A 24,439-nucleotide genomic window follows, 5' to 3' on the forward strand; every position below is an offset into this window, starting at 1 on the left:
AGATGAATGTACAAAGATGATAGGAAGTACCTCCATAAAACTGTTGAAAAGGCTTACCAGGAGGAATTCTGGAATCCTCACATCATGATTGTTCTACAGAAATTTATAGCCAGTGGTTGTCAACATTTTAGAACAAATTTCAACCTGATTTCAACAAATATGATTCACTTGTGTTAAAGTACATTTGCCGTTTTGTGAAAAATCTATATGCAACAGAGAAAAATGGATGTAATTTTCAGATTCAACATGTGGAAATTACTGTAGAATGTGTAAAAATTTCAAGACAATAAAACCATTGCAGGCCTGTGTAATAATCTAGAACATTTCCCTCAGAGTGCATGGGCTTTCTACGTCACGTTCGGTTATTTCATTAACAAAAATAGGGCAAAGGTATGTTCCATACTTAACAAAAACTAAAATTGTTATAGAGCTAACATTACATAATTTCCTAGACTCAACAGTTTCAATGCCTTATAACAATAAGTCTTTTTAAGTTCTGTAAAAAAGTAGTAATAAACAGCCCACTATTTAGCTTTTCACTTAAAAATAAACAAACATATAACAGTATTTCAATCACTTGTATAATAGGAATAATCAGACATGTTAATTGATTATTCCATAGCAACTGATATAATTAGAACTATAATTATTGTAATATTCTAAAACTGTAATAAGTTAAAACACTAATTTCCATGTTTTTAAGCGATATACTAATTAATGTAATTTCTGCCCAAAGGTTACTGATTAAGTAGTTAAATTTCCCAACTCTAAATATGACAAAATAAAATTTAAAAGTTCTATTTACCACAAAAACGTTTATTGACCCAACTTCAAAGCTGGTTACCAGATTACATTTATTTTACCTACTTGCTTTTTTACAAAATTAGAAAGCAGCATACTCCAACTAAAATTAATCATCACTAGTTTTACAAAATTACCTGCTTAAGGTATATCTTTATTCTGGATGTTTATTTTTTAATGGAACAACCTCAAAGACATCTCAGCAGAGTTGGTAATTATAACAGATACTATGTTACTTGAATATATTTTTTATCAATATCCTTTTAAAATTCAAAACAAAGGAACTAGTTAAAGTACAATTTTCATCTTCTGTCTCTGCACAACTTATATAAGATTTTTCCTTTCCTGTACAGATACACTTGACAAGAAATAAATTTTAAAATAATGTCAACTTTAAATCAAGTTCAAACTACCTTGGTACAACTGAAAACATGCTAATTAAGACTGTGGGTTCAGACAAGACAATACAAGCCAAATGGTTATTCTTTTAAACTTTAGGTAAATCATCAGAATCTTTCAGAATATTATTCCTGTATAATTTATTAGTTACATATGATAATGAAATTTCATCAAATTAGGGAAATCCATCAGTCCAAGTCATTTTGGAAGATATACATAATCTTTTTACAAGAGTAACAATAAGCAAGGTGTACCTTCCAAAAATGTTTGGTTTTGATTTCTTTAATTGAAACATCTCAATTTGTTTTGAATACCAGGCATCTCCCAAATATCTGGAATATTAATCTAATTAGATCAATGGTGACATTACATGACATCACTTATATACACAGTACTCAATACAGAAACTGGTTTGGGTGTCACACTGTTAGTTATCTGTAGAACAAGATACAACAGCAATATGATAATCATCTCAACTTTATTTCAATCAGGAAGACATTAACTTTATTACACAAAAACAAATATGATCAAATGCTTATTTAAAAACAATATCAATAATTTGGAGATACACATCTTCTGTAAATACTATGTTTCAATATATGTACTTTTAGAGCTAAGTTTGAAGGCACAATAACATTGCTCTATTTGATATATGGCAGTTAAGTATCGATTAGATGCAATCTAACAGTTCAATAATTTTTTTTGTTTCAAATAAGATTGATTTAATTAACAAAAGGAAATACATTACATTATCTTTAGGTTGAAATATAAAGAACAATTTCATAGAATGTTTTTTTCTAAATGAAACCATTTAATAGGTTTTCTCAAGATTTGATTAATATTGAAAGTGCAAACTAACATTTTGAAATGATTATTCATTCAATGATATTTTTCAGACAACTATGTTATTTGTTTTAAATGTTTCCACAGTAAAAAAAAAAAAATATTGAAAAGTACATTTTAAATACAAGTAATTAATAACTCTCGATAAGAAAATTATATTCCTATAACCATTTTCAATAGTACTTAGATTTTAATAAAATCAAAACTCATTTTCTGAAGTGAGTGCATGTTTCACCACAGATATTTAATAAACATAAAGAAGTGTCAACACAAAGTACTTAGATATTAAGCAGGTCCCTGTTACACAAATCTTAAAGCAAGTATCAAATACAGCACTGTTTACCCCTTGCAAACAAAATCACAAACTATTACTAAATCAGAATACTTTCTAAACATCATACAAAATATCCAGTTTCATTCTTACTATACATTATATCAGACACATTGTTTTCATGGAAGCTTTAAAGATATTAAATAAATTGACCAATAGGAAACACTCTTACAAATTAAAAATTGTTTAACACACAAAGATTGTCAGCATATTTTTCTTGCACTACCAGCAGTTAAAAACTACAGTAATTATTACAGTGAAAACCTCTGTCAGTATTGCAGCTGGAAAAAAAGAAAAGAAAAAGCAACTGACAGTTGTATGTTTCAGTTTGGCAAGCAATTTAAATACAACGTTCAATTGAACATTAAATGTATTTCACATTGGATATTTCCAATAATATACAAGAGTTTAGTGTGCTTGTACCAATTGATTCAATTATTATAGGAATAAATTATCAATACACTGACTCTATTTCACAAGTAACTAATTACATATATACTCATTTAGGTTGTCACCCCAAAACTAGCTTCTGTTTAACATCCAACTATTTTATCACTACTTATGAGTTGTAAAAAACCCTGTAGGGAATTGGTCCTCTCTGATGTTTTGTGAACTTATCCTTATTAGTTTGTCATCTTTGGAGTTCAAGCACATGTTGAAAGAGCTAACCTTTCTAGATAATCCGTTATTTTATATACATAAATAGCCAGTCATTTATGAAAAATTACCTTAGCTTTTCAAAGTTGAAGAACTTGTGTAAACAACTGAGAAGCCACAAATGCACGAAAAATTAAGTTTCAAATAAGGATGAAACAGAAGCTTTAGGGAAAGCTAAAGAGAATGATACTGAGTCTAACTGAATAATTCATTATGAACATCTCTTAAGCTTCTTAACTATTAAGTTTTTATTTTTTATCAGTAATATGCTAACATATGCATTAAACTGCAAGTTTCTTTAGAAGCCCTGGTGTTAATATGCTTGATTAGTTATTGATCAGAAAGTTTGATAAATTTTAATCATTACATGAATACTTCACAACAAAAGCTAATCTAATTCATTCACTGTATTAATAAACTTTTAATTCTATAAAAAAAGTAAATAATTATGAAATGTAGTAGAACAAAATCAACTAAAACTGCTTACCTTAGTAAAATACAAGTTTTTTTTTTAAGAAAAGAAAACAACACAAGTCATCATGATAAACAGTGAGAATTTCTTCTGTACTTTGAACAAAAATTTCTTAAAAAAAATTATTTTCCAATCTAACCACGTTCTTGAACAGCACACCAAGGTGTATTACAGTAAATGTTATTCGGTAAAATACTGTTATATACAAAAGAAAAAACAGATCATTGTTGCAAGATATCTGGTTTCCATTGTTTGGTATTTATGGATGAAACTTTTGACAACTTTAGGGCAAAGGGTTTCCTTCTGGAGTGGTTGGAGTGAGGCTCCCTGAACTAGGCTTTTCCTCTTTGTTCAGAGTTTCTTCAAAGTTGACTGCACCAGTACTACGCGAACCAGGAATTTTATTCTGTTAACAAGTGAAGAAAACATTAGATAACAGTCAATAAATAGATGATTATCAGAAATGTTTAATATTTGAACATTCAATCTCTACACATTAACCCCATAAAAATAAAGTTGGTTGATTTAACTCTTTCAACACAGGCTGGTCAATTTAACTGACCATGTGGCCCTTTTTGTACTTAAAGTTGTTATAGATTCAATACTTTTAATTTCAATATGGTATGTATAACTTCACAGAATATGGTAGTTTTTCACCTAACATTACAAGTCCTTCACATACAAGAATCATAAACCTTAATTTTTCTTTTGTAATCTATAAAATTTCCTAAATACATTTCAAGCATTCTTTTGTCAGCAAAACTTTATATCTTATCTGTTACTTTCTGTACTCTAACTCAAAATGGGATTGATCAATTTGACCAACCTCGTAACCACTAAAAAAATGGAAATAAAATGAAATTATCTATTTTTCATGTTGTAACATGAAACTACAAATGTTTCCTGAAAGAGAGGATGTTGTGGCAAGAGGACTCCAAATTTTCTACTGATAACTCTGTAACCAAACAAAATTGAAGGCTATAAAAATTATGGTTTGTCTGAGCTATAACACTTCTATAGTGATTAATGCACATTTAATTTCCTACTCTCTCAATGAGTGGCAGAAAAAACAAAGATAAAATGTCTAGAGAAAATATGTCATATGTTATATTGGGGAAATTCAGATTTTTAAGATACTTTTCCTTGTAGAATAAGAAACTTAAAACTTATATACTATTAAAATATAGATTGTGAGTTAATATTTTTTGCTACACAAACTGATATAACAAACAAAATAGTTGAATAAAAATATAACTTTCTGCCATGAGCAGTAAAGGATATCCAGGTTGAAAGTTAACTAACCTTAAAATTGTGAAATATGCATACTGCAATTCTGAATTTTTTGGTAAATTTTTTAGTAAAGTTTTTAGTAAATATAAAGTATGATATTCAGGAAAAAAACAGATTTTTAATAAAAATTTGTATGTGAATTTACAAAACCTTTGCTGAATCTGTTTGAGTGAAAGGTGATTTTATGCAAATAATTAAAATACTTTTCACACTTAGAATCTTCTATATGAGTATCAAACATTTTTTGGGTAAACCTTTGGATTTTCTCTCTCAATCTTTCAACCCCAACACTATCCATACACAAGTCAATGTACAGTAGAATGAAAAGATGAAAACTTTAAAATAAAATGAATTTTACCACTTCCCTTTCACTGTTTGAACTATTAACCTTTTTCTTTTCCAATTTTTCTTTAACTGAATAATTTTGTTGCATTGCAACACTGGAATAATGTTTCTTGCATGAAAGAAATATTAGCATCACGATCAGATGTTTCTTTAGAGCTAACATAATCTAGTATCATAATTCAGATACACAATAAAATTAATGTAATTCTAGATTTCTTATTTTACCAAAATTTTGTTAGGCTAATCTAAGAAATTTATATTATACATTTTAGTTGGTTTTATTAACAAATATATTAGATGTCTTTATAAAAAAAATAAAATCTTCTGGTATTCACTATACGCTGCTAACAGTGGGTAAGAATGACAAGGTATGTTTGTCGTTCGTTTTTAATGGATGTTTATTTCTCAAAACATTTCTTTTCTGAGATACGTAGCTTCTGTTAGTAAAACACATGGTATTTCACATTCCACCAAGTGTATGTATATCAAGTTCACATTTTTTCTATTTTTAATTTTTCTTAAAATTTAATTATTACAGCACTAGTATATAACTACTGCCAATAATAATAACTTAACCTAACACACTAATATGGGATCACAACTATTATTGACTAAAAATTGAACACTAGCATTCTAAGGTTAAATTTTTAGCTATCACCACATTTATTCTTTCACTAAATTTGGTGATAATCAGATATTCTACAAACAACATCAGATTAATACATAATCTTAAGCTAACAGCACTGATAAAAGCACAAGTAATAAGAACTAATCACACTAACAACACAATTGGGGTATGGAAAAATCCTGTTGCACATTTAAGAGTTCAAAATCATAGAAAAAATTATAATTAACATTGAATCAATTAATTACTGTTGGATTAAAACCTAATTTTACTGATCAGTTCATTACACAGCATAAAATTACTCAATATGATATAACATGTGGACCCCACCAGTGATGAATAGTATAAAAAGAAGCTAGTAATTTGATATTTCTGTGTGTTCTTCAAACCTGAAACAAAATAAATTCTTAAAACCTAGCTGCAGTATCTTTGCACAAGACAAATTCAAGAACTAATTTTGAATATATCATCAAGCTTTCGTGAACTACTGTTAAGGTAGGTGTTTCATTGGTTTTACTTGGTACCTTTTTTTTTTGGACTGAACTAGAGATGAACTTTTTGGTCTTCTTTATGTATTGTTTTAATAATTTTCCATAATTTGTTGTTGCAATAAAACAATATATTAAAACCCTTACTAAGTTTAAGTATTTTTATTCTGACATCACCCATATGAACAAACACAATTTTATAATAAATTAGCCAGTCCAGCTTCCAATAACTATTTCTGCAGTAATCCTTGATTTCTTTCACCATAAATCTATTAAATGATTATCAATTTATATTTATTCTGTCTTATAATTACTAGTTAAATTTAAAAATATACAACTTGTTCTTTTATTTATTTTAATGTATTGTGTGAATTAACAAATTTTTGCAAAACATTGCTATTCTGAATGTTCATGTTCTTGTAATGTGTAATTAAATAACATTTAACATTTTTATAAGTTCAAAAGAAACCATATTGTAAAATTTGCATTTGCAGAAAATAAAGTTTTCCATAAACAAAACTATACTGACCTTAACACTTTCATAAGCTGTGCCAACCTTTTCTTCAAAAGATCTAAATGTCTGAGAGTTCCTAAAGTAATTGAATATGGATTATTACAATTTATAAACAATTCACATAACTGGTAGCTCTAAGATCTAAAGAATCATTGATCATGACAAAAAAAAAAAGAAATACAGAAAAATTATAAAGAATTGGTTCTCTCAAAAAACAGTAAACCTGAACTTTACCAATGCTTCACATATGTTGACAAAAATTCTAACAAATCAAATTCATTCATGGAGCTTACAAGGATGAACTTATTTTGTGTGTTCATTTCTCAAGCAGAAATATTTTACTATTTTATAAATGGAAAATATACTAGGTTCTGATTTTTATAAGCAACTGTTTTAAAACAGTTCATACATTTATTAGTCACTTAACAGATATAAACAGATTGCTCAAGAGTAAAAAGTTCCAGAATATAAATATTAAAGGTGATTATAAGAAAACTCCATATTTAAAATTATTATATTTTCAAAACTACCTGAAACACCTCGAAACTCATAAGGTTTATTCAAGATCATAGAAGAGACTAGGGGTAGACAGAGAGAAAAATGTGATTATGCATTCTAGGGTTAAAGGTGAAGGATGTAACTAACAGAACAAGCGAGATACTAAAAGGTGTACACAGTTATACAATAGTTGTTCTTCAGAAGTTAATGATGAGAAAACGTAGTTCTAAGCAGCTGACTGATAAAAATGGTAGGTTGGTTAATAAAGATATTTAAAGAAAGATACAATTGTATCAGGTATATCTCTGTAGTTTAACTGTGAAAATAAGATTATCAATCACTTAGCTGAATGCCAGGCTTAAGATTAATATAGAAAGATGAGCAGATTGGATGCATGATTTTTTTTTTTTTTTTAATCAAACTTATCTCACAAGAGAATCTTTTTGGAATTTTAAACTTACATAGAACAGGGACTTGTTTCCAAGAACTATTAACTCAGCTGTAAGGGCAGCCTTAAACTTGGGCTGGACATTGGTTAGAGCCACAATAAATTTAATACAGACAAAATAATATGTATAAGAAAGCACAGTGTAGCAGGAAAATAGATACAATTAGGCTACATTGTTACTATTGTACTGCTAGAAGTTTCATAAATAAACAATTTTAAAACATTTGTTAGAACAGAAGATAACTTGATACTTAGAAGTAGACAGAAATGTTTCCCTTTTCAAATACAGATTTATCAGTTGTTCAATAGGAATAAAGATCTATAGATGGAGTATTGAATTTGCATATCATCTGTAGGATACATCTAGGTAAGGTTGAAAAACTAAAGAGAATAGGAAATAGGTTGAATCTGTTTGACTTTGTATTAATGGACACAAGGCTAGAAAGTTTCTTGTTGGAATTTTTAAAGACTACTAGATGAGACTGGTGACATTACGGAAAAATGTTGAGAGTGAAATTAAGATTACAGTTATTAATTATGAAGGATTTTAAGTCAAGCATATAAACTGGAAAATTTTAGAATTGCACTAGAAAGAAGATAACCATTCTGGATGATTTTCATCAATTAGTCAGGAAATCTACTAGGAATGATGCCATTGGTAAAACCTCATCCACATACAAGTCAAGATGTTGCAAATATCGGTGATGTAGTCTTTAATATCTTAAAAATAAATTATCAACACAATATTTTAACATCCAGAATTTTTCTGTTGACAAGTTTAAATTAATGTTTCAGTGAAAGACATTTTTATGCCATCTACACAAAACAATCTTACTTTTATTTTTAACTAGACTACATCACTTGCTATTATTCACTTCTATCAGTTTTTCTTTATTTATGGAAAACACTGGTTGTATCTGACATGTCATTATAAAATTTATTATAAACCATTTTAATAAAAACAAAGAAAATATATAAAAGATACTATGTATGTAGAAAATATATTTTAAAATTATGTTGAAACTAAAATTGGGAAAATTAAGAATGTTCATAAAAATTAAAACCACACACTGAGAGTATACCATAAACCAAATATTCTTCACCACTTACTTAACTTCTCCAAGTTTCTTCGTTACACTGGCCCCCAGGTTTCCTAAAGCACTGGTAGTTTTTTCTCCAGCAGTTTTCAAAGTTTGGCTGGTCCGCTGATAGCTGAGAGGTTAAAAAGTCATGTTTTGCTTTGTAACAATGAAAAACTAATTCCAGTCTTTTTATATCACTTCAAATGATTTACATGTTTGCTAATAACCTTCTAACTTTCAGGACAATAACATTATTGAAATTCAAAAAACTATATGGCTATTATGAGAATACTCTTGAATGATTAATTTGAAACACATGAATATTCAAACAAAAAACAAACTTTACTCAAAAACATGCGAGGCATCACTACATATTTAGATGCCTCTCAATTATTTGTAATAAAAAGTAAGATACAAAAAATAGTGAAGTATAAGTAAACATGTTTATATCTAGTCTATAAAGAACTGACTCTATTGAGAATAATAAGAGAGTTATTCAAGTTATAGTTTAAGAGAAACCTGCTGAGAAATTTCCACCACGTGTTTAGAATAGAACAAGTAGATGCTATCAAGGTTAAAAGGGGTTATCCAAGCTACAGACTAAAATAAACCTGCTGAGAAATTGTCCACTGTGTGTTTGAACCTAAATGAGCTGATGCTACAAGGTTAAGAGGTTATGCAAACTATAGAAGCTGCAATGAGAAAGTGGAACCAAGATGAACCTCTCATAGCTTGACAACACTACAGTATGGGATATTGTTTTTGACTGATTGATTAATTAACAAGCTTAGGAGTTCGTAAACGGAAAGCAGCCGACACTTTGAAGAGGTTGGAAATTCACCACCTACTCCAGTACAAAAGGACATGAAACAGATGCCAATTGGAGAGGAATAGGGAGAAGGATGACAGGATAGAAGAAAGTTACAATGTAGAGTCAGCTCTCTTGCTACCAGAAGAAACCAAGCCATTTCTTGCCCAAGCTCTTTGTAACTATTTCAAATGCCATTATTCCTTAAAATTATTCATCATGTTAATAGAATTAAATGATCATTTACAATAAGCATTGATAAAGTTAAATTATACATATGTTTGTAAATACTAAGTGCCTGAAAGCTAAATAAAATGCATTATTGGAAGTCTGGGTCTCAAATCTCTCTGTTTTAACTGTAAACCATCAAGTTAGTGTTTGTGTGTTCCATTCAACCACTGAATCCTCACCTAAAAACAAATAAATCTTGTAACAACAGGTAGTATTAATTGAAGCTCCAATGGCTAAGCTGAAATAAACTTTCAACCAACCTTAGCCACTCATCCAGCCACCGTTACAGATGGTAAGACTGAAGCTAACACTTCCTCACCAGCATTTCACAAGCACTAATTGTTATCTGTAGTGTATCATCTAACTTTTTTCTTTCATTGAAAATTACTTTGACTTGCCATCTTTTCAGTAGTGTTTTGTTTATTTGTTTTAAAGACTTGACACTTTGCAGGCTAGATATACTTAATTAAATTGTAGAAACTTACTAAATATTACCCTGTTCTTGCTTTAAAAATTATAACTTATCACTTCTATGATTTTTTCTAGTTTTGAAATTTAAAAAAAAATCTGTGATATATTCTGAAAAAAAAGCATCAAACACTTCCTTCCATCTAAGAATTTAAATTTTAAATAGACATTTTCAACTATGTTGAAATTTATTAATTTAGGAAACTAGAAATTACATGAATGTAGAAAATTAAAACTGATATGTCACTTAGTGAATAAAAAAAATAAAGCAGTGAATTAATTCAGTGGGAGTTAGACAGTGAGGGTTACTACTTGTGTAACTGAAATTATACAAGAATGTTCATTTGCGAGTGAGATTCAATTGCATATTTATTGTCAGTGCAATCAGGCAAACACACCAAGAGACACCAAAAGTTATGCAAGAAACTTATAAACTTCTGTACCTATAGCTGATCAGTAGGTAGCAGTCCATTAAAAAACCTGCATTGAGTAGTATGGAGTGTTAAAACACCTCTGCGCCTCTCAAAACTATGTCAAGTTACTTTTAACATTTGCTTGGTCAAGATTAATTCAAAAATAACAAACAGCTTATTTTATTTTTGCACATTTATTGAATATGATAAACTTACAAATAATATCCAAAATAAGAACTTGTCTCAATGGAATATTATCCATCAGTCTGTTTACTTGGTAAGCTTAACTCAGCTCACATTATGTGTTGTAAAATTATTACACTTCTGTAGTTTTTTAAAATGGATATATTTAATATTTTTATAGACCAACTGAAAAGAAACAATCTTCATTTCTAATAGGAATCAATTACTTTAAATAACACTCCTTTTCATTACAAATGAAAACTATTGTGATAATAAGAATACAATTACAATATGATTACAGAATACAGTTTCTGAATTTATTTCACACAGTACATCAAATTACATGCACAGATCACTCCAGTGAATTTTCTTTGTCTTTTCAAAAATAAGCATATGATTTTATGCTAGTGCCTACAGGGATTACACCACACATGGAAGTCATTTTAGCTTCTTACTGACAGATGATGGTTACATCATAGGCTGGTGCAATACACAGACATATGTAGCAGTGGTAATTTGAAACTTCTTGTATGTGCAGTAAATTCCACAGCAGTTATGTGCAAAATTAAGTTCTTAGTGATACAGAGGGGTAGGTAATGTTTCTAAAGATATATATTAACCATTAAAACTCCCCATCTAAAGGTCCTACCAATGATCATTAAATAATTTATACTGATAGTGAATTAATGACCTGAATAATATAATAAATATTAAGTAAACAGTGCCAGACATGTGTAGTAATTAAACAAAATCAGTAATTTGTACAACTAGAATTCAGCAAGCAGAATCTGACAAAAGATTGGAGAAACTTAACTCACACTTCTGTTTCTTGAATGTTTTTGATACCCTGTTCCATATCATCCTTAAATTCTTTCCACACTGTAATTCCAAGTTTATGTTTCAAATCCTGGGCATACCTAACTTTGGAAGCCAAAACTTGCCGGAGTGTTATGATTTCTTCTTCTGTCTGTGTGCAAACAAATGTTTTAAAGAAACTGAGAAGGAAATCAACCTTCACATGTAAACTCATTCAATTACTACAAAATATACTTTATTTTTAGGATAATACCATCTAAATTTAAGTGACAGCCCTTACTAATAATAGTATTATGTAAACAATGTCAAATTATCAAGTTCTTGTATGGTTTAAATTTAATTTCTTTTCATGTTCATATAAAAACAGCAAAGTACATATTATACAGCTATACCTTGGCTAGTTCCTCCTTCCACTCTTCCTCTAGCTTAACTCTATGTTCTGGAGCCATGTTAGTTAAATCATGAATTCCACTGTCTGGAGTTGCATCATATACCTTTGTTTCCTTTGATGCATCGTAATAAGTTTCTGAAAAAAAGTCGTTAACTGTTAAACACAACTAACTAGAACTGAAACAAGGCATTGCATCACTTTAGAATGAGTATCCTTGAGAGCATGAAACCAACTTGAACATGCAAATACATGTGCAAGAAAAATAATTATGAGTTTGTTTCTACTTTTTTCCATACTGGCTCTAGCTATTCATTTTCTTCTTCCAATTTTGCAGTTTGGATTACTGTGTGTGCATCACATAAAGTATGGAATGGAGCCAAAATTAAAGATAACCACACTGATAAAATTTGAGTTTTGCACACCTTACACACACAGAATTGAACATTTGTAAATAAAGAAATGCTATCACTCATGACAGATGAAATGTCATCACGGTTGGAAAAGAAAAGAAAAAAAGAGGGCACATAATTACACTTATGAAATGTTAGCAGTACTCTAAGATATCTGGTTGTAGCACTTGTCATTTACTACAAAGATATTTAATGACTAGGTGATAATAAATATGTCCTGTAATTTTACCATCTACATATCAGTTAGAGCTTATTACAAGTGTGTGCAATTCATGAAACTTTAGTCATAGCATACACTTCTATCTTTGTAGCATATTTCTCTATCTATTAGTAATCTATCTAATAAACAATATTTTATCATGATAGTTAAATAATTTAATTTGGTACTTTCAAACACCCCAGTTACTGATATCAATAGTATCACTGTGTACAATTCACCATCTGCATATGAAATATTTATCTATATGGTTTATATCCCATGCACTCGTACAATCTTACCTTCAAGTTAATAGTGTAGGATAAATTAAGTGACATTTAATAATGTAATTTATTCTTTACAGAATGGCCATTTTGCTATTGAACATTACATTTGTTAAACAGGAAAATGTTATTTCTTGAACTACAGTTAATTCTTTTCCTTTTCAGTGGCTTTTCATTTTGCAAATTTTATTATCTTAAGTAAAACATTTGCAAATCCAGAGATGCCAACTATTTCAAATGACTGAGCTTAATGATTGTAGACAGAGCCCTTTATTATTTGTGACTACTAGGCCTGACCAATGTCTCTAAGCTGTTTATTATTACTATTATTATTTATTACTGCTATGAATTGCTGAGTTATGACTGTTTTGTGTATTTAATAAATAAATTAAAAAAATTCTTTTGAAATTCTTTTTCATATTTTGAGTTCTTATTCATAAATGTCATTATCTGCATCACTTATGTCTTCGCCTCAGCCTTTTATTGATGAGAAGCCAATTTTGTATGTCTGGAACAATCGTTTATCCCACCATGCGCCACAGAAAAATCGATACAACATACTGTACAAAACGCATGACTGTCGCTGACTTCTGATGCAATGACCAGATATTTTGCACTATACTCTTTCCTAAATTTTTATTCACAGTTTTAGTCCTTTTAGATTTGCCAGAAACAAGACAATCTGGTGAACGAGGCCTCTTTTTTCCATCTTGTGAATGATCTCATTGGTGTTTCTATGCTGCTTAGAAAACAAGATCTACGCGAGTACTGATTGGCTGACAAGCACTGATGACGTAACTATGGATTCCCCCACGTACCCAGTATGGAGAAGCACCGCACTCAAACTATTGGCAGACGTCGGAGATACAAATATCTTTTATTATTTCAAGCACAAACATGATTATTGCAAGTAGCCATTTGGACTATGTCTTTTATTTATTATCAAAATTTATTTGTATCTCACTAGAAATTTTCTTTTCACCCCTTTCAAGCTCTGGGGGAACAATTCATCACTTTACTGTATAGGCCTATATAATATATAATAATCTGAGAGTTGCAACAAGTCGTAATATTTGTCTGTACAAGCGTATAGTCGTAATGTATACACCAAAATCGTAATGGTTGGCATCTCTGCAAATCTAGAAAGGTTTTGTAGAAATGCTTTCTGAACTGTACTAAATGTGTTTTAAGCTCACATTATCTAAAATATATTACAAATACTTACTATAATAGAGTAACTCTGTATAATAATTAAAACCTGACATTTCCAACCTTCTAATCTGAAAAAGGTATCTAACCCTTTACCCAAGATGTATTGAACCAAACACCTAGCATACAAAAGAATAATGATTTTCTCACAGTCAGCTAAACATAATCTAAGTTGTCCCCCTTGAATCTAATAAAACTTTCTCCAGACATACTGCTTTCTAGCATATGCAAGTGCAATCCATTGTTCGGAAATTGTTCTACCATGTCCTTACATGGTACCTGTTCCACAGATCTTAATTTACACAGTTATTCAAACTTATCCCTTCTAGTTTTCAATTCATTACTGCTTTCTTCTAAAAAATTTTTTGCTCACACATGATCCAGTAAAAGCCCTGAAAAGAGTCACCTAACAACATGCATTTTTAAAGTCCATCAAAAGCTCTTTGAATCTAACTAATAACCCATTTGACCTGCACAGACTGTGAAATCTCCAAATTCTTATGGAAATGGAAATTTCAGCCAGTGTAGAAAATGGATGTACTGTAATACACTCAGTAGAAATATTAAATGTACAATGTAGGTCTGTATATTGATAATATACAGAATATTGATAACATACAAAAAAATTCAATACTTTGTTTTGAAAGGGATGTCTCCAAGTTCTCATGATTTCATTCATTTTTCCCACTATCCTTGAATAATAACCACACTATTATAACCACAATATATCAAACCTAGCTGATATTATCACACCTTGTGCACATTTTTATTCAGCTTCATAAGATATCATGTGAGACTTTCTACATGCATGAAATGTTAAAACAAACTCCGATACCACATAGAATAACGTGACAGAGAAATACAATTTCATAACACCAGGGCATAAACTCAGATTAACATGTTTTTATCTTTGGTGTACAAAATGTACTTTTGTAATGTAAAACATTGTAAATTTAGTGAAACATAATAAATTTGAGAAAATAATGAATTTGTTGCTTGTATATAAATAAACTGACGAGTATATCAAATGTGTATATTTATTATGATAACAGCTGGACTGCATGAATTTTTAATCTGGCTTGAAAAAAGGGTCTAATATTGAACAGCAACAGTTATTTTAAAAACTATAGCTATGCTTTAATAGAAACATCAATTTAACATTCAGTATGGTAGTATTTAGATATTCAAACTAATATTTAGGGATACTAAAACAAAAGATTTTATAATTGCAATTATTTATGCTAATGTCTTCTGCAAGTAATTTTCAAACCAGTATCACAGACTTAGTGAGGCATTTGTCAGGGCATGTTTTTTTTCAGGAATCAAAGTTTTGTAGAAGTTTGAATAATAAATGTTATATTTCTGAAAACTCAATTTTATATTCAGCTGCCTTTATCATTACACAATGTGAAGTATACTTGACTTTAAAATCAGAAGGAAGTTGTACATCATTCAATGCTTTCACAATGAACAGGTATTTACAAAAGAAACTATATAAATGAGTTAATCATTGATCTAAAGATATGGTGGTAAAAATCGAGACAATTACAAACAAAAATATTAATATTTTTCAATCAGTAGTCTTCTGATATGAAGTTAAATTTTATTAAAATTAAAGTCACAATTATATATAAGACAGGAACTAACCTTCACGTATTCATGGCATTTGATAAATATAAAATCAATATATCAACTAGCTTCTATAGCTAGTTCATTAGCTAAAACCATATGCTAGAATGGTTGTAAGAAACTTGAATAAAGTGTTATGTTTCTTTAAGAAATGAAAAATCTGTTAAAGTTAAGAATTTTTGTAACCTGTCCACTTTATTACTGGTGTTAATTAACAAGTCAATAAGACCATGAGCAATCTGTTTATGGAATTACTTAACATGGTGTGAGAGGAAAAATAATATTAAGTCTAATGTTGAATAAAATTACTGAAAGGTGATTTCTAGAAAATTTCCTACTCCACAAAGTTGTTTACTGTAGTTTCCTCTGCTTATAAAAAGATTAACTGATGTTATGGAAAAAGGACTAATCTTTTGCTATGGAAAAAAACATGTAAAATTCTAGAATCTAAGTACAGTTTGAATTTAAAAGTTAGCTTATTGAAACATTTATTAAGACCATAACAAAATCTCATTTCCAATTTGAAATATTTACAGTTTGGTTCTTTTACTATCCAAGAAAAAGTGTTTGATGAAGTACAGATGGATTACTGTATGTATAATATTTGGTTTTAGAAATCTGAACTGTAAAGATATACATTAAAGATTTGAACTTTTCTTTCAAGACAAAACTAGATTCATATTTTTAACACTCCTACGAAAAGACGTTTCTAGTCCTGATTTCTCCAAGCCCGTTCCCCTGACTATGGTTTCGCTAGATAGTAGATAGGGACAGTGGGAATCTCGTTAATCCATTCATTAATGGATTTAAATGGCAATTTCATTTAAATACAAAATTATTAGCCTAATATTAATAACCTTTCAAGTTGCTCTGGGGCCTATTAGGCCCCACTTTTCGTAGGAGTGTTAACTGTGAGGAGGTTTTAACAGCCTTCTGTAGAAGATATATATATATATACAATTTCACAAATTATGTATTACATATGTTTAATCTACACAAAGCTTACCAGTGTCACATATAAAATCCACATGGTTTTTGTACATATTATCCCACTTTCATTGTTAAACCAAAGAAATTATTATTATTACAGTTCAAACTATCTCTTGAGGCAGATGCATATCATTATGTCACCAAAAATTATAGAACTTGTCAATCCAATGTTAACAGCCTTTTCATGTTAATCAAAATAGTTGAGACTGAGCATATGGAATAAGCTCTAAAACATGGTAGAGTCCACAAAGTACATTATCAAAGAATTTTATTGGACTGTAAACCAAACACAATATACTTATCACTTTTACTCCATAATTTTACTTAAAATTTAAATTATGGGGCAACAAAGCCTTTAAGCCCATCAAACAGAAAACTAATCATTAAATTCTAGCCCAGTCCTACAAATTATAATCATCAGTCCTTTCTTTAAACTTCTACAGTAAGAGCCTGTACCATTCTGTATCATATCATACCAAAACCAAAAGTCTCTGAAAAAGCAAACAAATTATTTTTTTCTACCTATCATTTCTGGCACACAGGTGCAATAATGATACAACAATGCAATCAACCTGTTTAAGCCTAGAATGCCAGGGTGGGGCCTCTATGATTCCATACCATACCTGGCATTCCAGGGTTAAGTCATGACTAATATAACAAATGTCAATTCTATCCCTAAGATGCATGTAAATATATATTTGAGATTTTTCTTTATTTGCTGTGATGTGTTTGTTGAAAAAACATTTCACACACAAAAAAAAACAAACAGATTTGATATGCAGGTTGAAAGTCATCCAGAAACAACTTGAAAAGGTTTTACGGCTATATGATAGATCAAAAGTGACGGATACACCAAGAAAACATATTTAAAGAAGTAAAGGACAAAAAAAATAAAAGTTCTAGCATGGTTGGACATCATATATTGTTCATAATCAGGTGTCATGATGGAAGGGTCTACTATCAACTGCATGTCTGTCCTTTCAATTTTAAAGTCAGAAACACAATTAAAAGATAAAATAAATTTTCTATGAAACATTTTTTTTCCCCATAGAACAAAATCTGAAAACAGAGTAAATGAAATATAATTTAAGTTTTCTAAAATCCTGAAAAATGTTTAGGCCTGGCAAATAAAAAAAATATTTAAAATATAACTTATCAAATATAATTATAAACATAAACTGTTTTTTTAACTCTCGAGTAAAAATATTTCATCAAATTACTTAATAAAAATATCCATACAAACTTTGGATTTATAACATTCTGACTGCAAAGTTTCCTAAAAAAATTAGATATTTTATTGTTGAATATATTTTAAGAATACCAGATAATTTCTTTGCTATCTTCATTGAGTAATATATGTGCAAGTGTATATCGTACCAATTACCAAGTGATGAGCATCGGCATTCTTTTCTAAGTTCTTTGCCGTTCCTCAGTTTCACCAACAGCAACATGAAAGGATTAGAAACAAATGATTTGTTTGCAGGTAATATTTAATCATAGGCACTAAATATTACTGAAGTTGCTGTAGTTTTGAAGAGATGGTTAACAGCTAAACAGATAATTTTTAATTCTAATAAGCTCAATGATTACAAGTTATTCTTACAGACTTGCAGAGGAAACTCAGCATATGAGGAGTAACACCTGGATAAAACTACTATTGAACCAGACAACATGCATTAGATAGTCACAATATAAACAAGATTTTAGATTAAATATATAGATATATTAATTATAATAATCAAACAGGGTCATTCATAAATTAAATTGTAGTTGTACATCATTGGGACTGTTATTTTTAGTTCTGGTCAACTTATTTAAGAAAAAACATTCAATTATAGATGGCAGTTCAGAGATTTGTCAAGATGACTAAGTTTGGAAATGTTATAACATGGAGATAGTTTGATACCTTGATATTTTTGCTTAAATGGAAAAGATGTTTTGGAAGAAATGAGTGAAAACTTTAAGACTGTCAGTGTGTGCTTTCTTACAGCAAAGCCACATAGGGCTATCTGCTGACTCCACCGAGGGGAACTGAACCCCTGGTTTTAGCATTGTAAATCTGTAGACTTACTGCTAGTGGGGGAAAAGACTGTCAGAGGTTTTAAATCCATTAACCCTGATGACAATGCTATGTGAAGAGACTAACAAAAACTGCAGATGATAAGATTAAAGAATTAAAGTGTAACATATGGAAAACTATATCATACATTCATTTAAAGTAGTACTACTTTTCTAGTAAGGTGGTCTTCAAGTGCAGTTAAAGCTGGGGGATTTAGGATTTTAATGATCAGTGTTCCATAATGGGGGGGGGGGAATAATTACTTGGAATAGACAAGATAAGCCAAATGGCTCTTTTATTACCCTTAGAAATAAAGAAACAATATTAAACTTTGTACCACTGGCTAACATAAACAGATGCAACTAAAATATTTTACACACACACACACACACACAGATGGACATAATACAAAATTATCCACTTTAATTACACATGAAAAAGAACCACAGCACATCAAAGTATTTTTACATTATACTATAATTTCAATTTTAATGAGATATGTTTAAGAATTGAAATATAAAATCAAAACTTGCTTGCACCAAAGCACAAAATGCTTTAACTTAATTGGTATTTTTAATGTTATATCACTTGAAATTTCCAAGGTAGATTAAAAAATGTTAAAAATATCTTATTATATAGAAAAAATGTTTTCACTTTAGGATATTACCTGAATGTTCATTTACTGAAGGAATGAACAAAACCAAGCTAAAAATATTTTTGTTTCCTGAGGTATTCAATGTAAAGTGTTTGAAAGTTATGTTTTGTTAGTTAAAAGTTCTGTAAATTATCACTAGGATGAGATATCAGAGTAATTGGTGGACTTAATTTCCTCATAAAGAGTGGAATACATGCCTATAATCTCAAGGATTTTCTGCAATTCAGATCCCACCAATGTAAATGCAGGTATTTCTTACATGTTAATAGACCAGGGTCAGTTGCTTATGTTTATCCCACTTTTAAAGTTCAATGATAAGAAATGTCCTGGAAATTTTAGGAAATCAAAGGTGGGTCAAAAACTGATAAAGACCTCCAACAGCTTTGTGTTGTGTGCTTGAGACAACAGGACAAAACATATACAAATTTAAAATTTGGAAAAATGGCAGATTAAGCTTCAAATATGACAATTTTCCTAAAAACTAAATATTTTAAATAGTTTAACCAACATAAATTATAATGAGTTGCTATCAATGGTAGTTTGGGGAAAATAATCATTTTCAAAAGATGAAGTCGGTGAATGATTATTTCATAAAAAAAAAAAAGAAATTCAAGAGTTTCATATGAAGGAGGGAGAAACAAGTGTAGCGATAGCCTTAAATTATTTACAACAAAATGTCCCTTTTTTTTTTATCAGATTTATGTTGAACAAGGAAGGCCCCAAGTCTTAATCTTTTTGTGCCTGTTGTATTGCACTGCGAATGCAATTATGACGAGAATACTTGAATTTAAAATCACAGTTTTACTTTTAACTTTCACTAAGTTTTAGTTCTTACCAGACAGTTCAGTGTATGTCGTTTTCTTTTGTTCACCAGGTGTTGTTGCCATATTATATATGGTAAACTTCAAATAACTAATGCAAAACTTATGCCAATAACTTATTGCTACAACAATATTAGTAGTATAATTTTCTATAGAAATTAATTTGAGCAACTGACTAACAATATTGCCTTTTTCGTTAAAATGCTTCCGTCACAAGAATTAATCCTACTCACAATCACCCACTGCTAGTAATGCATTAACACCATGAGAGGGAGTATATTAAGCAAAAAATGATTGGAGAGAAAAATAAAAAGACCCTTAAACTCCAAATAATAATAAAATGGCTTTTTATTTGAACCAACGTTTCGTCTTTGCCGCTTTATCAAGATTATTAGTGTGAATATCATTAAAATATACAAGATAAGTAAAATTTAACCAAAAAACAAATACTTGTGGAACGCCATAATTTTTGTCTGAAATATTAAAATTCAGATGTTTGAATACCAAACATTTCAGGCCCGGCATGGCTAGGTGGTTATGGCACTCGTCTCGTAATCTGAGGGTCGCGGGTTTAAATCTCCTTGCCAACAACATGTTCACCCTTTTAGCGTGAGGGCGTTATAAAGTTACGGTTAGTCCCACTATTCGTTGGTAAAAGAGTAGCCCAAGAGTTAGCGGTTGGTGATGATGACTAGCTGCCTTCCCTGTCGTCTTACACTACAAAATTAGGGACGGCAGATAGTCCTCGTGTAGCTTTGCGCGAAATTCAAACCAAACAATTTACTGTTTTTCAGAACATCGTGATTTTTTGTTTGAAATGGTTTTTCTTCTTATTTCCAACAACAAAGTAAATTTTAAACATTTTCGTTTAGTCAATTTCTATCCAGTTTTTGCATAAAAACATGGTCCAAAAATTCGTTAAAGTTGTCATGCTCAAGTGATCTTTGTGGTTTTGTTCCCTATAGCTAATAATATTTATTCTGTCAGAGGAAACGTTTCAGTACATCTGTGTTAAAAGGGTTAACAACTGTAACATTCTTTGCCGGCCAAGTGAATGATGCCCTCATGTCACAACTGACGAATATTGTGAATAAATGACGAATCACGTGGTTTTGTCCTCGCAAGAGAAATGATATGAAATTTCTTGATTGATCAAAATATCTATTCTTTCTCATTATTTCTTGGTTTTTATTGGAAATGGTTTGCAGAGATTCCTCTTGAGGAGCTAAAAGCTGATTATCTATTCGCTGATCCTGTAGAAGCAATTATCCACTTTTCTTTGTTGTTCTGCTTGCATAAAGATTGTCATCACTAGCTACCAGATTATCCAATATGTTTATTTCTCACACAACTTGAAACCCTGTTGATTTTCCATACTGAGATTACTTTGCAAGATTCCTGCTTGATCCTTCTGATGAGAAGACCTAATTAACATTTACATGAAAAGCAGCTCACCTGAGAATGCCATAACTAGATAGAAAAGATAAATATTGGTACCCAGATCACACTATTTATTGCTGAGTCTCTCTCTCTCTCTTTTTTCTTTGTTAACGTGTGCACCTTCGCTTTATCTTTTGATTTAAACGAGTTTAGAGTAATGCTTTTTCTAGAAAGAATGGTTTGTTCAAGAAACAGAAACACTCTTTACTCATTACCCTTATAATAAGTGAGCTATGTTCTTTTGAATTAATTATTAAAGCATAAGTCTTGTCTTAAAATGGTGAAGTGTAACTAGAACAGTGTACGTACATCACGTGATATAGAGGTCAGAATCCTACTAGATCTTATACAAGAAATGAAACTGGTGTCCAATTATAGCATAGTATGCTCTTTCCTGCTTGTACGAACTTGTAATTTGTAAATAAATGTAGTTTTGTTTGTATTCGTCTTGAGTTTGTACTACTATTCAAATTAATCAAAATACAATAATAGAATGCATAGACAAACAGAAACACCATGAATAAGAGAAGAATAAAAAAATCGACTTTGTTGGAGAAGTTCGTCACAGGAACTTTATAGGATGTAGTGCCGCAGGTGAATCATCTGTTATTCCAAATATACTTTACACTTGTCTTTTTAATTTGTAGGCTTTGTTTGATATTATATTGTGAGTTGCTTTCTTATAATACATATTGCCAGGTACATTAGAGCATAATATCCCAATTCAACGCAGTTACATCACACGTTACTAGGTGCAAGTGGAAAATCATACTATATTTTCTTTTAGCATTGGTTAAAGTTTATTATAAACCTGTTTCCTTAGACTTTGTACCAACTTCCCTTTTTCAAATTTGCTGTGAGAGGTTTTGTAACTGTCTTTACTCTACTAGAGTTTATTGTCATAAGATTACTTGTTATACGTCTTTCTTAATTAATAATTGTAGGACGTCTAAAATCATTAAGTCCTTGGCTCACATTAACTTTTTACTCAACGTCTAAGACTTGTGTTCAAACACACTTTTCTTTGCTGTATGGTACTTGGAATTACCTTTAGTTTCTCGTGGTCTCTAATCAAATGTTTACTTTTTGCCAGACATGCTCAGTCTCAGAATCTGGTTCATCAACATTTTATTTTGAAATCACAGCTACTTCAGCTAATGCATGTAGAAATTGGTTTGTTTGGAATTAAGCACAAAGCTATACAATGGGCTATCTGTGCTCTGCTCATAACCGGTATCGAAACCCAGTTTTTAGCGATGTGAGCCCTCAGACATACCGCTGCGCCACTGGAGGGCCGCATGTACGAATTTTTCTACATCTTTCTCTTTCTAGTCATGCAATAAAGATATATTATAGGTCTGTAGCTCTAATTAAACTGAAGATTGAAGAAACGATTGAACCAAGAAGAGATAGATATTCAGCGGATTTATTCCTATTACAAATATTATAAAAGCAAAAACAATTAGATGGACTGGGAAAGTTGTCAGAATAAAGACAATAAACTGGCCAATTTAATTAGTTACACTAGTTTAGTGATAGTTAAATTATGTAAAAATATAAGCGTTGTCAAAAATTGACTTCAACTAAAATAGTTTGTTTGTTTTTTGAAATTCGCACAAAGCTTTGTTGGCGGTGGGTGGTGATGACTAGCTGCCTTCCCTCTAGTCTTACACTGCTAAATTAAGAACGGCTAGCACAGATAGCTCTCGAGTAGCTTTGTGCGAAATTCAAAAACAAAAAACTTTGTTGAATTGTCAAAAACTGTCATGAATGAAATAATAATATATACAAGTTAATGTTGTTGTCTGCGTTGCAACAACATAAATTCCTCCAATGTCTCCTTGAGCTCTCCATCTAAAGAAGTATAGCCATCCATCATTTTGAGCTACAAGCCAGCAGGAAAGAGCCCGGTATGGTCAGTTGGTTAAGGCACTCGACTCGTAATCCGAGGGTCACAGGTTCGAATCCCCGTCACACCAAAACACCTTTTAGCCGTGGGATTAATCCCACTATAAGTTGGTAAAAGAGTAGCCAGTAGGTGGTGATGACTAGCTGCCTTCCTTCTGGTCATGATTAAGACATTTAATACACTGAATAATTCAAATAATGTATAGAGTTACTTCTGTATTTAGGTAAAAAAAATCCCTACTTTATCTTATGAATAACAATTATTTATTTTATTTAATTATTCCGATAATCTTTCTTATTCACTTTTAAACTATAATTCAAATACGTTAATTATTAGTGTTTTTTTGCATTTTTAAACCTTTCGTAAAGCTTGTTTTGGTATATAATCGAGATTTTGCTGGTATATTTTATCACACAATGTTCAATTGTCCTGGAACATTTTAACGTTTCAAGATGAAATGAATTAAAAAGTTTAAGGTACCTGTTGGCAGAATTCTCACTGTTTCATAATCGTATAAACTACTATCGGCTTTAATATAAGTTTCGAATGAAAGAGGGGGTTGGTTATTCATACTGAATAAACCCTAACTCAATTACATTCCATTAGACTGGGAATCACTCGCATCATAAGGGTCGTGGGTTCGAATTCCCGTCCCATCAAATATGTTTGTTCTTTCATTTGTGGGAGCATCACAATTTGTCGGTTAATCCCATTTGGTATAATAGTAGCCCAAG

General features: G+C 30.4%; 1 protein-coding gene across 3 annotated transcripts; it reads right to left on the reverse strand.

Moving 5' to 3' along the window:
* Positions 1-1,661: 1,661 nt before the first annotated feature.
* LOC143252581 (tumor protein D53-like) lies at positions 1,662-20,627 on the reverse strand. 3 transcript variants are annotated; one of them, XM_076504928.1, is made up of 7 exons: positions 20,371-20,618; positions 18,199-18,249; positions 12,105-12,238; positions 11,715-11,863; positions 8,822-8,923; positions 6,781-6,841; positions 1,662-3,909 (listed from the first exon to the last, which is right to left on the reverse strand). In XM_076504928.1, the coding sequence occupies exons 1-7, from the start codon at positions 20,420-20,422 to the stop codon at positions 3,787-3,789; spliced, it is 672 nt and encodes a 223-aa protein (XP_076361043.1). In that variant the 5' UTR covers positions 20,423-20,618; the 3' UTR covers positions 1,662-3,786. The 3 variants fall into 3 exon arrangements, with proteins under 3 accessions (XP_076361043.1, XP_076361045.1, XP_076361044.1); XM_076504930.1 differs by having other exon boundaries at positions 18,143-18,263; positions 20,371-20,378; XM_076504929.1 differs by lacking the exon at positions 18,199-18,249 and having other exon boundaries at positions 20,371-20,627.
* Positions 20,628-24,439: the final 3,812 nt, after the last annotated feature.

The sequence above is a fragment of the Tachypleus tridentatus genome, chromosome 6 (assembly GCF_004210375.1).
Source record: "Tachypleus tridentatus isolate NWPU-2018 chromosome 6, ASM421037v1, whole genome shotgun sequence".
Taxonomy (NCBI): Eukaryota; Metazoa; Arthropoda; class Merostomata; order Xiphosura; family Limulidae; genus Tachypleus; species Tachypleus tridentatus.

Excerpts from the sequence above, each read along its gene's own strand:
- LOC143252581 (XM_076504928.1), bottom strand. The coding sequence starts at position 20,422 with ATGGCAACAACACCTGGTGAACAAAAGAAAACGACATACACTGAACTG. Across the intron at positions 18,250-20,370 it reads GACATACACTGAACTGTCTG|GAACGGCAAAGAACTTAGAA; the intron begins GTAAGAACTAAA and ends GGTGAAACTGAG. Across the intron at positions 8,924-11,714 it reads AACATTCAAGAAACAGAAGT|CTATCAGCGGACCAGCCAAA; the intron begins GTGAGTTAAGTT and ends TTAACCTCTCAG.